Source organism: Symphalangus syndactylus, chromosome 3 (assembly GCF_028878055.3).
Source record: "Symphalangus syndactylus isolate Jambi chromosome 3, NHGRI_mSymSyn1-v2.1_pri, whole genome shotgun sequence".
NCBI classification, from domain to species: Eukaryota; Metazoa; Chordata; class Mammalia; order Primates; family Hylobatidae; genus Symphalangus; species Symphalangus syndactylus.
In genome coordinates this window covers 148805373-148821848 of record NC_072425.2, presented here as the reverse complement: position 1 = coordinate 148821848, position 16476 = coordinate 148805373, and the positions used below count along the sequence as shown (strand labels likewise).

General features: G+C 39.8%; 1 protein-coding gene across 11 annotated transcripts in view; it reads right to left on the bottom strand.

Annotated features, from left to right (window-relative positions):
- Positions 1 to 16476, bottom strand: part of NTM (neurotrimin) — a 971166-nt gene that overhangs the window by 556932 nt on the left and 397758 nt on the right. The window contains exon 2 of one of the 11 annotated variants that reach the window (XM_055273794.2): positions 14058 to 14637. The exons of the other annotated variants lie outside the window; for them this stretch is intronic. Within the exon in view, the coding sequence (XP_055129769.2) occupies positions 14058 to 14085 (28 nt within the window). The 5' untranslated portion in view covers positions 14086 to 14637. The remainder of the gene's footprint in view (positions 1 to 14057; positions 14638 to 16476) is intronic. 11 annotated transcript variants of the gene reach the window in all.

The window sequence follows — 16476 nt, the reverse complement described above, 5'->3', positions numbered from 1 at the left end:
TACAAGTCATTTGCCAAATAAATGCATTGATAGTATTGTCTTCCATTTTGTGTCTTATCTTGTCATTTTCTTTACACATCCACAGGGTAAAAGATTTCAGTTTGGATGAGGTTTAACCGCTTAAGTTTTCTTCTTCAGTTTGTCCTTTTTGTCTTGGGTCTAAGAAATATTTACCTACTCAAGGCCAACACATATTTTCTCCTATATTTTTTTCTAGAAGTTGTATAATTATTGCTCTTATATGAACTGTGGTTCATTTTGAGTTGAGTTTTTGTGTATGACATGAGGTAAGAATGGATGTTTACTCTCTTCCATATAAATATTCAGTTTTTTGAGTACCATACATTAAAAAGAGAATCTTTTTCCCCACTTAATCATCATGGCCTCCTTGGTGAAAATCAGTGGAACATATGTGTATGGCTATTTTGAGTCAGACTGTCAATTTCTCCCCAAAAATATGCTGAGATTTTGATTAGAATTTTGTTGAGCATATGTATAATTTGGGAAGCACTGACCTCTCAAGACTATCATCTTCCAACCCATGGATATGGCGCACTGTGTCTTCTTTTTTATTGAGATTTCCTTTATATTTCCTCAGCAATGTTTTGTAGTTTCAAGTGAACTGTCCTATACATATCTTTAAAAATTCATTTCTAAATATTTTGTGCTTTGGATGATCCTGTAAATAGGATTTTTAATTAAATTTTCCAGTTGGTTGCTAATATACAGAAATAAACTTGATTTCTATATATTGGTATTATAATCATACAACCTTGTTAAATTCACCTATTAATATTTGTGTTTCTGTAGATTTCTTCGAATTTTCTATGTACACAAACATGCCACTCATAAATTCAGACAATTTAACATTTTTCTTTCCAATCTGTATACATATTATTCATTTTCTTACATTATTGCAATAGCTAGGACCTCCAGCTTAATAACAGATAGCAGTGGTGATAGCAGATATTCTTTTCCTGTTCTTATTCTTAGAGGGAAAGTATTCATTCCGTCCCCTACAAAGTATAATAGCTACAGGTTTTCTGTAGATTGCAATTATCAGGTTGAGAAAGTTACTTTCTTTACTTAGTTTGCTGAGAGTTTGTATCATAAAGGAATGTTGAATTTATCAAATGCTTTTACCACTTCTATTGATTGTCCCCTTCATTTTATTAATATAGATTTATATTGATTGCTTTTTAAATGTTAAACCAACCTTGAATTCCTAGGATAAAATATACTTGTCATAAACTATCCTATTTATATATTTCTGGATTTAATTGTCTAATACATTGTCAAGGACTGTTGTGTCCACGTTTATGCGTAATTTGATTAATAAAGCTTTTTTCCTTGTAATTTCTTTGATTTTGATATAAGTGTAATAATGCCCTTATAAAATTAACTAAGAAGTGTTTCTTTTTTATTTCCTGAAATTATTTCTATAGATTTTTTATTATTTCCTCCTTAAATATTTTGTATAATTAGCCAGTGAAGCCATGCAGACCTAGAGTTGTTTTTTTTTGTGGAAATATTATATATGTATTCTATTTATTCTTGTGACTATTTTGGTAATTTTTGGTTTAGGGGAAATTTTTTCATTACATCTAATTTGACATTTATTGACCTACAGTTTTTATTATCCTTTTAATGTCTGTAGAAGTGGTAGTGATAGCTTTTCTTTCGTCTCTGTTTCACTAATTATCATCTCTTCTGTATTTTATTAAGCAGCCTTCTTGGGATTTATTAAGCTTGCTGATCTTTTCAAATAATAAACGTTTTCCTGTATTATAATCCTTCCATTGTCTTCACTGAATGTCCCATTTGCTCAATAAAATCTCTCCACTCTAGCTGGTCAGAACTCAAACGAACCATTAATGAATTCTAGGAGTCATCCACCACACCGTGTGCAGGTTCACCCTATGCTAATGCCTCTTCGTGTTCACCAATAAAGTCTAGAAGACCTCTGTGTCAATTTTTGCAGTCCTTTATACCTCCTTCTGCAGTCTCCTCAGACTCAATGAATGCTGATTTCTATTTAACTTAGCAAGATGATGAGCTTCCAGAGAGTGCTTCTAGGCAGAGTGCAGAGTGGACCATGGGCTTCACTTCATCTGTTTTATTTTCTCAAGGATCACTGTCTTCATTGACTGTCATCCAATATCCGAAAAGCAATGATTCATATACTTTGTGCCATTTTCTAGTTGCTTACGGTTGAAGGGAATTTGGTACTAATCTCTCATTGCCAGAAGCAAAATTCCGGAAACCTCACTATTGGCCTTTTGATGTTTATTTTATGCTATATTTCATTAATTAATTCAACAGCATATTACTCAGTATTTGCTATGGTGGCACATGTTTAACAATAATAAATTAATATATAGCATATTTAAATTGAGTTCATATATTATCATGTTCGTTTTCTTTTTCATTTATTTCACCTGGTATTTCCTGAATGTTTTCTATATGTAAATTAAAATGTTTATTCAACTGAGGAAACAATTATTTATTATTCGAATATTATTCCTATTCAGTATGATTTGTTTTTATGGACTTAAATTCTCTTGAGATCAAAATTTTTATGCTTTCTACATTAATTTTTTTTACTTCTTTGTTCTTTATCTTTTAATTTTGAAAAAAATTCTCAAATGTGTTCTCTGCATTGCTGATTAAATTTTAGATTGCTATTTCTGTCTTATACTCCTTCTCTTGAGTTTATGGTTTCCTGAAATATTTCTTCATATAATAGAGCTCTCTTTTTAAATCAGTCTGCAGTTACATCATTTTCTATTTTATCTCTTTTTCATAGTTAGTGATTTTTTTGCCTTTATGGAAATTATGTACAAGATACTTTCTAAAGTTGTCTTCTGGTTTCTGTAGTGTAAGTTTTTAAAGATTGTGTTTCCTCCCTTATATTTTAGGTGTAATGGTATTCATCTTGTAAGTACAACACAGATTCCAGCAAATCTTTTCACAAGTTCCTTATGGTTATTAGTTCTTTCTTTGTATTTAACCATCTAGAAGAAGGTATATGAAACTTAATGGGTGGGTGGATTTTCCTCCATCACAGCCTCGCCTTTCACCTGGGAACCATAAGGACCCTCTCACATTAGATTCTAAAGGCTGCTTCATGTACTTAGTCCACTTCAAACTTTTTAACATTGGACATATTTTTGTGTTTTCATAAATATTCTCTTAATAAGGTGGAAGAGGGAAAATCAAGTGCCGTGGAAATCTTGAGTATAGAAGTGTCAAGCATATTAGAAAACAACATTGAACAGAAATTAGCAGCTTGGAAGCATTCATTCACTCTCATGTCTTCTGATAAACCCTGAAAGTCCCTGGTATTTGAATTAATGACCCAGATTCTCCTAGTGATCTCAGACCCATACACCCACTTCTTCCTAAATACCTTACTTCAGTCCTACAGGCATCTCAAACTCCACATGTCCAAAATAAATCTCCTACATTTGAGAATGACCCATAGTCTCAAGCAGACAGCTAAGATGCTTCTTAAATAAGCCATTATCCCTCGGTGAGGTCATCTCATCTATCATTCACACCCTGGATGATCTGCCTCATGAAGATCTGCCTTCCTTATGCATTCCTCTCTGCACCTGCTGTCCCTGTGTGGCTCTCTTGTCTGGACGTTAGAATCAGGATCTAACTGGTTTCTCTGCTTCCTATTCCATGCCTCATGAATCCACCTCCCCTCCTTATTCCTGCTATTTCTAAAAGATGGATTTGGCTATGTTGTTATCTAACTTAAACCATTTCAATATCTTCCCTTTCTCTGAAAGACAGCATCCAGGTTTACTAGCCTCAAGACTCTGAAACCTACGAAAGTGCCTGTGAACGCCCGAGGGATGTGGTGAAGGCGTAGATTCTGATATAGGGGAGTGGGTGGGACTGAGACTCTGTACATCCAACACTTTCCCTGGTGACACCCATGCTGTTCCCCGTTGGACCACACTTGGAGTAGTGCTTCTCTAAGGTATGTCTTCCTAATCCCATGCACCTCTAGACTGCACTCCCATCCTTTTCACCAATCTTACCCACTTACAGTTCCTAGAAAGACATCTCTGTGTGATTACTCCTATAGCTTCTCTTTTCAGAATGCCCTTTTATTCCCTCTCCACCTAAAGAACATCTGCTCCTCTTTCACCACTTGCCCTGAGTTGCAGCTTATAATAGAATCTTTTCTTTTGTCTCCCCTGCTCCATAGGTAGACTGACTGACTTCCTCCTTGTGCCCTGGCTATCTCAGGTAGAAACTACTCTTAGAGCACATGTGATACTTTCTTAATCTATTTTGTTTATATAATTATTTTCCTTACTAGTCTGCAAAAAATAAAGGGCAGAGACTATGTTATATCATTGGTGGCAAGGGCACCATCTATCATATTGCTGGTGCTTAAAAAATATTTTTTGCAAGAAGGAATAAAGATACAACGAAATACAAGAATGAGTTGAATATTGATTGGAAATTTTGTATATAGTTGTATTAGTTTTCTACAGCTGCATAATGAATTATCACCGACAAGGCAGTTTAAAACAGCACACATTTGTTATCTCATAGTTGTTATGGGTCATAATTTCATGAGTTCTCTACTCTGAATCTGCCCAAGCTGAAATCAAGGTGTCAGCCAGGGCTGGGATTCTCACCTGAGGTTTAGAATCCTCTTCCGGGCTCATTTGTGTGGGCAGAATTCATTTCCTGTGATGTTGGAAGTGAGGTCCTTGTGATCTTATGAGCTGTCAGCTGGGGCCATTCTCAGTTCCTAGATGATTACTGTGATGTGGTTGTTGGCCACATAGCCCCATAGGCATAGCCCCGTCGGCATAGCCCCGTCGGCATAGCCCCGTTGGCATAGCCCCATCGGCATAGCCCCATCGGCAGTCCACAACGGTGCCGTTTGCTTCCTTCCAGGCCAGTAGGATCGTGTCTCACTGACTTCCTATTGCTCCCCAGTTTACTATGATGAAAACTTATATAATGTGATGTAATCACGGGGGTGACTATCCCACCAGAATTTGCCATGTAGCATAACCTAGCCCAGGGAGCTATGATAGACTATCCCATCCTATTCACAGTTTCGGCCTTCACTCAAAGATCAAGTAGTACACCGGTGTGTACATTGGAGGGTGAAGATCTTGGATGCCATCTTAGAGTTCTCCCTACTACAATAGTTAACTGGAAAATTGAGCTAGTCATCAGAAGTTTTGGGAAAATGGGAAAGAGAGTCAATATTGAAGAGGAAGATATAATGAGACTAAAGTTCCTGTACTCCATATGAATGTTACCATCACTACATGCTGGAGCTAGTTTTTATGTTTAAATTCTTCATTTTATAAATGAAAATAGAATCTGAGGAACTTGTAATTTGTGGTAGAAGCAGAATTCCTGACGACAACTAAAGTGATTGATCTTTCTTCTCTCTTGTAATTGACTTCTATTCAATTCATAATAGCAAAAAAAAAAAAAAATCCTCAGGCTTCGAATGGTTAAGTATGTGAAAGGGACTTTATTTGAAATTAAGTCTGATAAATCACTTTTAAGTTTCTCATTCAACTTTATCAACACCAAATAGAATCTTAAACAACTTTCAAAGAATGTAGTTGATGGCTTTTGAATTAAGACTGGAAACTTATCTTTTGGCAGATCATTCAAAGGTGGAAGACTGTGGCATTAGCCTCAGTTTAACTTTTTGGAAAACCAGTCACCAATTATCACTACAGTTTTCAGCTACATGTAGAGGTTGCATGTTTCTTCTCAACACACCCATCTGGATATTGGGATTTGAATGACAGGTGCTTAACATTATTGAACAGCCCAGGTTTACCTTTTCATCCTATGTATTGAGTGGGGTTAAACTTCTGAGCTGTGACAGTTGATGTAATGACAGTATTATCAGTTTTCAAGTTGTAAACACTTGCTCACTTCTGGCTTATTCCCTTGGGATAGTTTCTTTCCTTCCCTGAAATCCACCAATGATCTATGCATCATAATTCAATATATTTGTCCCTCACCATGTAAGCATAATTGGGTCAAACACTTTTGCTCATAGCTAAAAACTCCTGTAGGCAATTATCAATTCCCTTTATGATTAATGTAAAATCTACAGTGTTTCTATTAATGGAAATGTATGCTGAAGCATTCACAGTCATAACCTGTAGATAAACCCTGTCATTACACTAATGTAATGTAAAAGTTTTTAAAGCCACCAGAAACTTGGTAGCAACTGTAATATCTTAGTATGTCAATTTGCAAGGAAACTAGAGGGAACTTGCAGTATTACTAACAATACTTTGGGAAGTCATTTTTGAAAAACTGAGGGTAAAGATTTTGGGGTTTGGGGCTTTGTTATGCCATTTTTCTGAAGCAAGAACACAGAATTCGAAAGCATGCCGTGGAGAGCAGGTATCAAACTCATGCTAAGAATGGTAGCATTAGAGAAGAGCCTGGCACTGCATGCTTCCGGGTAGACTCACACTAGGATCGCATGGGGTGGGGGGTGGGGAGGATGTACTCATAAAAATTGGGAGAGAAACACATGGTTTATATATCTCACAACTTTAAAAATATCCCTTATATAATAAAAATGAATATAATTGGAATCATATTGTCCACAATAAAGATCTTCACTTAAGATGTATGTGTATGGATATTTGCATGCATGTGAATGTATGTGCTTTCTTTATTGAGCCTAGTATTTCTCCTTAACATTAACCCTTCCCAAACCAAGTTGTCTAGCTCAGGCCTGCAAAGAGAGGGCACTCTACCAAGGCAGTAGTGAGCATTGGTGGAGATGTTATATGCAATATATATAAATACACTGAGTACTTCCCTCAATAATAGAAATCAATAATTTCTTCCAAAACCTTTTCTATGTATGGCAGAAGCAACTTTCTGCCACCCAAAATTCATGATTCAACCTTTTGTAGTATATGCACCGTTGGTGCTGAGAAGCAGCTGCCCAGAGACCACTTCACCTGTCTCTTATACATTGGTATAGCCTTTACTAAGTTCTAGCAAAATGGGATCGAGCAGAAGTAATATGTACCACCTTCAAGGCTGGTCCACAAAAGCCTCCTACTCTTCTTTCTTCAGCTGGCTGGATGCTGAGGATTCAAAGGCTCTAGTGCATAGTGGAGTCACAGGACAGAAGGAACCTGGATCGCTGTGACACCATGTGGAGGAAATCTATCTTTTCTTGCCCAGGAGCACTTGCACTGGAATTTATGTATAAGGAAAAATAAGCACTTGTTTTGTTGTGCCATTCAATGTTGGAATTTGTTTGTTGCAGCAGCTAACGTTACCCTAACCAATACAGAAGTCAAAGCCTTGAAGTAGATGCTGCCAAAAAAAAAAAAAAAAAAAAGTCTAAAATATCTGACACTAGCTTAGCAGTTTTGTGGTAGATACTGAGGAAACAGGCCTAGCAAGCTGGAAATTGCTGCTCTGCTGTAGTGAAACATTTGGTAAAACTGTCACCCTTGTTAACGTGGAAGGCAGACCAAGTGCCTACTGAGCCCGTGCATCTCAAGGAAGTAGCAGGAAAGAGCCAGAATGCTAGCATATGTTTCTCTTCCCTCACTGTGTTTGGCAAGGTATTGCAAGAAAGATGAGTTCGAGATAGAATTAGCTGGTTTGCACACAAAAAGAAACAGAATTACAGTATCAGAAATTTGGAGTCGCACAGGTTGGAAACAGCTTCTGGAGGACAATGTGAAATAAGACTTTAATAGCCTTTGAGCCACAAATGTCTACTAAAACTTCTCAATTAGGCAAAGTGGCAGAGCTTTGTAGTTTGAACCTAATTAAGAGTGGAGCTTCCACTCAGGTAGCCTCAAGGTACTCAGCATCACCTTGACAGAGAGAGACACAGGGGCCAGGGATATATGCAGAGAAATAAAGCAGGCCCCACAGTTGTTCCAGGAAAGAACTTCTGGTGAGCTTCCTGGCCTATGGATGCTGGAAACACAATGAGCAGTGTGGGTTATCTTTGTCAAAGCACTGAGTCTGCCCAAATAGTCACTTATTATGCATAGCTACTCTCCCAACTTGCACCGGCTCCACATTTATCTCACATTACCACTGTGTTTTGGCACAGAAGCCTTCATTTAGCCATAGACACCAAGTTGACTGAGTTTCTTACATTACTGTACATCTTGAATTAAAAGCTCCTAGAATAAATATACCAAGTATACACAATTCTTTTCATGCTGTTCTTAAGTCAGACAGAGCTACAGGATACACCGTGTACCAAGAATTGCTTAAGGACTACTCTTTTTGGATGGCAGAAATTATCAAAACTAGTATCCGGAAGAGATGTTCCCTAAATGACTACCTATAAGTGGTGTCAACAGAGGGAGGAGGGCAATACAGGGACTAATGTTTTTTCTTTGGGGATTTATTAAATAAAAGCAACTAAAATGACCAAATGTTTAGTCATGTTGATTTCTGCTGTCTAAAAATCACCCAAAATGTCATCTCATCTTTGCCTGACAGAGAAGTCTACTTCCAGGAAGGAGACACATAATCTTTTTCCTTGTTAAGCAAGTGATATGCACCGCAAAAACGAAAACCAAGTGAATGAATAAGTAGTTATTATTAGTTATTAAACTAAAACAAATGAACTAATAATTACACTAAACCAAGTAAACTAAATAAAGGCACCAAGCATAGATGAGTTGTAATGCTCCAAATCTAACATTTTTGGGAGACAGACATCGTTTTTCTGAATATTTTCAAATATATCTTTTTAAAACTCAGGTGACTGTTTTGCAAATTGCAGATTTGCTGGAAGCACAGCATTCCCCTGGAGGAGCCCTGTGCTGAATTATTATTGTCTAGGGATATTTGAATAGAAGCAATGGTCATACTGACTGTAAACTGGGCAGGCATTCACCTTTGGAGTGCTTATTTTCAACTCCCAAGGAAACAAAACTCCCAGAGAGATATGCATTTGCTGAACCTAGGGAAACCACTGCAGGGAACGGAGAGGAAGAGAAAGGGGAAAGGAGCTTGTGCACTCTGTTTCTCATGAGACATTATAGAATTTCTCCAGCAGCCTGAGTTTCTCTCAGCAGCTCTGAAATCCCAGTCTGTTCTGAAAGGCACACGCATCTAGGAAGAGCCCACAGCGGCACTCAGAGTGTTAACGATACTCTTATATTGAATGCTGAGGCAGATTATCTTCACCTTAAGCTTAATGCATTCCTGGAAACCACAAAGAGAACTGCTCTGAGGGCATCCCTTAATGGCAAGTTGTAGAATAAACTCCTGCTACAATTTTTTGTGACCTCACAATTGCCTAAAACAAGGAGAAAAATTCTGTTTGGAGCCAAAAAATATTACACTCCTCATGTATTCCGCATGTCATGAATAAATCTCTGACAAATAGATGCTCAATTGGCCTAGGTGGAATGATACACAGTGGAGAAGACTATTTCAGAAAGAAAACAATACAAAAATGTGTACTATTTTACCAAAAAGAATTATGGCAAAGGGACTTTTGACAGTGATTTTTCCAGCTCCCTAAGAAAGTATGTTAATTGTGTGAAAAGTCAAGGATTACTGTGAATGATAAGAATGGGCTTCCCCAAGGGGAAGACAGACATGAGGAGCAAAGAAGAAATGGAGAAGCCCATCCCTGTTCTGCCTGAGATGCTACTAAGTAGAAGAAATTCAGGTTGTAAGGGGCAAAAATCAGTGCCTGAGGGGCAAGAAGCCTAATAAAATCTATGGAGATAAAGAAAATCTCTTAGAGCTGATGGGTTTTGCACTGACATTTATGAAGAATTCGCTGATGATTAAGTACCGTAAGCTTGGTGGAAGGTTTCAGAGCAATTTTGGAATAACATTGGAACAACAGAGAAAGGCAAAGTCAATGACACCAAGGCTATTGACTATTTTGTTTAAAAATGAGACGACGGAAGATGTCAGGAATTGGAGGTCCTTAACACTATTGTATTTGGGCTTTAATACACTTGTGGGAATTGCACAATGAGTCCAGCAGTCGTAGCTGACAGAATGATGCACGAGGACCCAGACCATGCAATAAAACGATGGAAGATCATGCGCTGCTTAGTCACCCTAAGTGAAAGCGCAGGGCAAAATGAAGTTGGAACGCAGTCAGGTTACTAACCACTCTTGGATAAAGACATTGTATTTCACAAGACAGTATGTGACTTTAGATGGCTAGGTTATGAGTTTGAGGCAACGTATTAGCCATACCAGAATGTGAGCAGTCAGGAAGAAAAGAAAATGTTATAAGATATGGCAAAGAAATCCATTCAACTTTTTGCTGTGTGCATTCATAATTTATTTCTGATTTAAAAATGCATCAATATGAGACTAACGCTGAAAAGGGGCTACAGAAAATGCTGGACAACAACATATATGGGGGCCATTAATGATATGGGAAACTAAGAAAGGCTCACTTCACTTCTTTACCCATGGAAAAGTTCATAAATAAAATTTTTAAACTGCCATCTTAGGGAAAAAGAAATGTAAGCATAGGCACCCTAGTGCTATGGTTTGAACATATGTGTTGCTCTCTACTGTGTGTATTGAAACATAATCACCAAAATGATGGTAGTAAGCAGTGGGGCTTTGGGGATGTGATTAGTTCACGAGGGCTCCAAAAGAGCCTTCAGAAAGCTGCTTGGCCCTTTTTTGCCCCTCCATCCCTTATACCATGTGAGGACACAGCCTTGGCCCCTCCGGAGAACAGAGCAACAAGGCACCACCTTGGAAGCAGAGACCAGGTCCTCACCACTGACCTGCTGGCACCCTGACCTTGGACTTCCCAGCTTCCAGAACTATGAGAATTGAATTTCTATTATTTATAAGATACTCAGTCTATGATATTTTGTTCTAACATCAGGGACAGATTAAAATGCCTATCTTTTAGTTATGTCAGTACATCAGTTCTACAAACATACTGTGGATGATGTTGCAGCCATAAATATCTCTTCTCTTTGTCTGTCTAAAAAATGTCTACTCTTCCTTTAAGTATCACCTCAGATAATGCCTTCCTCTCTATGATATTTCCACCACTTCTCGGATAGAACAACCTGTTTCCTCCTTTCTCATCCTCTTGCATTTGGTCTAAACTCCATGTGTGAACTTTATATTGTTGCAAAACAAATTATCACCAATTTAACATCTTAAAGCAACACAAATTTATTATCTCGCAGTTTCCTTGGATTAGGAGTCCTTATGTTCGGGCTGGGTGGTCTCCTCAGAATCTCACAAGGCTAAAGTCAAGGTGTGAGCTGGCCACATCCTCATCTAGAGACTTGGAAGTAAGGAAGGATCTGCCTTCAAGCTCCCTCTGGCTGCTGGCCGAACTATTTCCTTGCACCTGCAAGGCTGGGGTCCTGTTTTCTTGCTGGTTGTCCTTCAATTCTAGACATGTGGTCCTTTCCCGTAGGCTGCTTCCAGACCAGCAGAAGAAGGTCTCTCTGATACCTCCCCTTTAACAGGGTTGACCTGATTAGGTCAGGCCCACCCAGGATAATCTCCTTTTTGATTAAAGGCAATTGATTAGGAATCTAGTCACAGGGGTGATGTCTCATGACCCTTGCTGGCGCCTCCCACATTCCAGTTGGGGAGATTATACAGGTTGTATACAGGGGTGGGAGGACGGACTAGAGAGTCATCTTAGAATTCTGCCTACTATATAACAAGGAACATGTGTTATATCCCCATGTCTATTGTGGCTAGAAAATATACATGCATACACAGTCTCTTCAGATCACAAGCTCCCTGAGGGCAGAGACTGTGTCTATTCAAATCAGGAGCTTGATAATCAGCAACTAGCAAGAGCTCAAAATACAGTAGAAATCCAATAACTTTTAAGTTAAATGGCAGTAGAAAAGCAACATAAACAAACATCAGTGAAGGTTGGGAGGATTAGAGATTAGGGATCCTAATCCTAATCCTTGGCATTAGTTTGGGAGGAAATAATGAAAAATAGATTTGAAAATGGCATCAGAAGATAGAAAAAGGAAGGTGAAAAATCCTGGGAATTACGGATGATGTCTTCTCACGATGGGGCCAATTCAGCTTGTCATGTTTCATCCAGACTTCTTCATAAAGCATATACTATTTCACACTACTATCAATAGACTGTTAAATTTCTTCTGATATCATTTTAAATCAAAGAGAAACAACCTGACTGTCTCCGAAATGCAGGGATGAGGCTCTATACTGTACTCCCTCCTGGTCACAGAGCTTTGAGTGTCTTCCACAGGAGAGAGAAGGCGCTAAGGAAGACCTCTGAGGAGGAGATCTCTGAGCTCCAGTGTGTACACACCTGGGCTTGGCATGGCTGGATCTGAGACAATCGCCTTCAGTGACTCAATCACGGCATCACCGTTTTTGAAAATACTGAAATTTCTGACTCTAAAATATAGATTTGGGCCAAAAGGAGGCCTTGTAATCTTAAGCTGCTACTGGGTTTAATCAGATGATGAAGATGATTAAGGCCTAGAACATGCTCCCTGAAATCCTGAATGGTGTACCTGAATAGACTGTGGTATTAGCCTAGTCATATTCTCTGACAATTATGACTAAAACCCTGGCATCTTCATTTCCAAACCTATCATCTATGTAATGGACACAGAACAGAGCACGAAGCCTGAGACCTTCCCATCCAGCAGCACACTTACAGAATTGCATAAAAACCAAACTGCATTTTACTGCAGTCATGAACAAGGATAACATAATTGATAAAAGCTTTATGGTGAGATGGAGGCAGGAGTTTGAGAATTTCCAAGATGCCATGGAGCAGGAGACTATATTTTTTTTATTGCCGAACTTTTTTTTACAAGTTTTACAGTTGTGGTGTTTGCATTTTACAGCTCATTCGGAGCGGTGGGTCTCAAGTTTTTCTAGGTAAATGCTTAGAGAACTTTTCTTGTGAGTCACCAGTGCTACGGTAAATGTGAAAGGGGACATCATCCTGAATCCGAAGATCTGCAAAAAACCACTGTTTGGGGCACAGAAGAGCAGCAGAAAGAACAACTGCACCACACCAAAAGCCTCAGACTTTGAAAACAGGGACAGACGCATAGGGTGTCTGTTCAATGATTGATGTTTCTGATCCAATTGACTCAAGAAACAGTGGGAAATGAGAGTGAGGAAGCTGGTGGTGATGTTAATGAGGCTGACGCTGAAACTGTAAAGCAAAGTTGGGAAGTGCCAGTGTTCCCAACTGGGAGAGAAAAAACAATGGAGGACTTCAGACAGATCTAGTTCAGTTTCGTGAAGCTCAGAATTTAGGGACTTCTGCACGTGGGAGCTATCATCTTCACTAACAGACTATTGATTTAATTTACCAGACATTTCTTATTAAAGAAATCTTATAACTCAGTGAAGGCAGGGCTCAGAAGTGGTCATAACCCTGGGGCCTGGAAAGGAAACACCTAATTCCTCTCAGACTTGCCTAAGAACTCAGGCAGGATAGCTGAACTGACTGCTCTTGGAAGCCTGAGCCTTGTGTTTTGTCATTTGAAATGTGAGTACTTTTGTGGCTGATAGAAGGAAGAGACAAAGTCAACTGTGCTGATGACTCCAGCTCTCTCAGCCTACACTAGATCTAGAGCTACAGCTCCTCGTCTTCCCTTTGACATTAACATCCTGAGTTTCCACCTTTTGTGCAAAAGGAGAAGAAAGCAAAGGCCTGGGCTGCTCAGCGGGGCCTTCCGGTCTCCTCTGTCAGGGGACAGGCAAATCAGGTGACTAGAATCCCGCTACCTGGTGAGCTGGATGAAGGATTTAATTAAAACAAATGAGCACACAAAACAGTAACATGGACAGTTTGGGAGGAACCTGTTGATCAGCCCTCCTATGTCAGTGAAAGAATGTAAGTTGGAAACATACACTGGCCCTCTTCTCCCTCTCACTGGCTCTTCTTCAGAGGGAAGGAGAGATCTGCCTGACTGGTCAGCCTGGGGGACTTCCTGAGCATATGAGCTCCTGGGCTCAGGCAAATGGTGGCGAGCAGCCTGCCAGTGAAAGAAGGGCCCGGAATAGATACTATTCATTACCAGCGGCAAAGCTGATGTCATCCTTCATGTGGCTTCCCGGTGTGTTTCTCCATTGGTTTGGAATATGCAGGCAGAGACGCGTGCTCGGTGCTTCTTTCTCCTCAAGCCTTCCCTCAAGGACAGGTGGAAAAAGCACAGCATTTGACACCAAAGGCCTTGATCCAAGTTACTGGCTGTGCCACCTTGTGTGCTTCTCACCAATGCTCTGAATCTCCCGGTTGCCTCCTCTGTAAAAGTGAGCTCCTGCTATCTGCTCCGCAGGCAGGATTGTGTGGAGCTCATGCAGGACAGCGTTATCCAAATGTCTGTGATTAATGAGATACACATATTTTGATCTTCCAGAGAAAAAAGGAAACGAAACAATAACTTCTTTATAAATACCAGAATAATTAGTTCTTCATGAACGCTTATTTTTCTTCTTTCTTCTTTAGTTTCTTTTTCTTTCCTCCTTGTTTGCATCCACTCTCATCTTTTTGCACTGGAGTTTCCCTGCTAGCAGTTTCAGAGGCAGAAGCTTGAAGAGGCTTTGAGTGCTTTTCTCCCTAATTGAAAGAGTAGCTTCAGTAGGAGATATTTTAGCCTTAAAAAAATGAGAAAACCAAATCATTGGAGAATAAAATAAGAACTGAAAGAATGGGGGAAAACAAAGTAATGGATTTTGAGATGGGAATAAAATGTTAAACCTAGGAAAACCTTAGGAGAGAATCTCTGTGAGGTAAGTGCAGGGGCATCAGAAAAGAAGCCAGTGGATGCTTAATAGCCTGTTGCCCTGGGAGGGAACTGCCTGGAGCACATGCTCTATGCCTGGTCTTTGTACTTGATGGTAATTCAGGTCAATGTTTACCTGCTTTTACAGACATGAAGACCCTACAACTCCCCTATTAAGGTTTACTATTACCTGATAATATCAATAGCACTTAAATCATTTTATACTATTAAACATAATGGCCACTGCACATTTTCAAAAGTAATACAAAAATTTGTCTAGGGCGTATTATTTGTCCAGTCTACACTGGCCTGGGCTCTGGACCCACAGATTAGAAGTCATGGCTTACCCTCTACTGGTGCTATTGGTGGCATAAATGCTTCCACTTTTGCTACAGCAACAAATAATAATAATAGAGTTCCCATGTATCAAGACATTGTGAAGCAATTTACATGACACCTAGTTCATGTTGCTATAACAAGATACCATGAGCATAAACCAGTGGCCACATAGCCATTAATGATGAGATAGCCAGTAGCTGAAGTTTCTCTAGGCAGTTATTGACTTTAGCTGTTCGTTTACCCATTGTTAGCTGTCCTGCTTACTCAGCTGCACTGCCTCACCCCAGTTTCTGCAATGATCCTATAGATAGCATTTCACCCTGATGTATGGATCACAGGACGTTGGCGAAATTGTTTTTCCGTAACTCAAGACTCACGCCGGGCGCGGTGGCTCACGCTTGTAATCCCAGCACTTTGGGAGGCTGAGGCGGGCGGATCACGAGGTCAGGAGATCGAGACCACGGTGAAACCCCGTCTCTACTAAAAAATACAAAAAAAATTAGCCGGGTGCAGTGGCGGGCGCCTGTAGTCCCAGCTACTCGGAGAGGCTGAGGCAGGAGAATGGCGTGAACCCGGGAGGCGGAGTTTGCAGTGAGCCGAGACTGCGCCACTGCACTCCAGACTGGGTGACGGAGCGAGACTCTGTCTCAAAAAAAAAAAAAAAAAAAAAAAAAAAAAAAAAAGACTCAGCTCCGAATTCAGCTCAAACCAGTCCTGAATTACGTTTTCCCAGCCAGGCACAGTGGCTCACACCTGTAATCCCAGCACTTTGAGAGGCCGAGGCAGGCGGATCACCTGAGGGTGGGAGTGCGAGACCAGCTTGACCAACATGGAGAAACCCGTCTGTAGTAAAAATACAAAATTAGCCGGGCATGGTGGTGCATGCCTGTAATCCCAGCTACTCGGGAGGCTGAGGCAGGAAAATCGCTTGAACCCAGGAGGCGGAGGTTGTAGTGAGTTGAGATCACATCAGTGCACTCCAGCCTGGGTGACAAGAGCAAGACTCCATCTCAAAAAAAAAAAAAAAAAAAAAAAGTGTTTGCAAGTGTTCAATGGGTGAACATTTGATGTCAGAAGGCTGGAACTCTAACTGTGGACCAAAAAATAAAAAATTAAAAACTTTAAAAAAAAGGAAGTCCTCAAATAGCCTGATCCATGGACACTGGAATTTCCTCCATCCCAGCCAATCAACACATGACCCCTCATCACCCACTCCCCATCCCCCTGGTCCTATCCTAAAACTACCCTACGAATGACCCATCGGGAGGTGGATTTGAGACTTGCTCTCCTGTCTCCTCGCTTGGATGTCTCATGAATAAAGCCTTTCTCTGCTGCAAATCTCGAAGTATCAGGGATTGGTTTGCCATGTGTC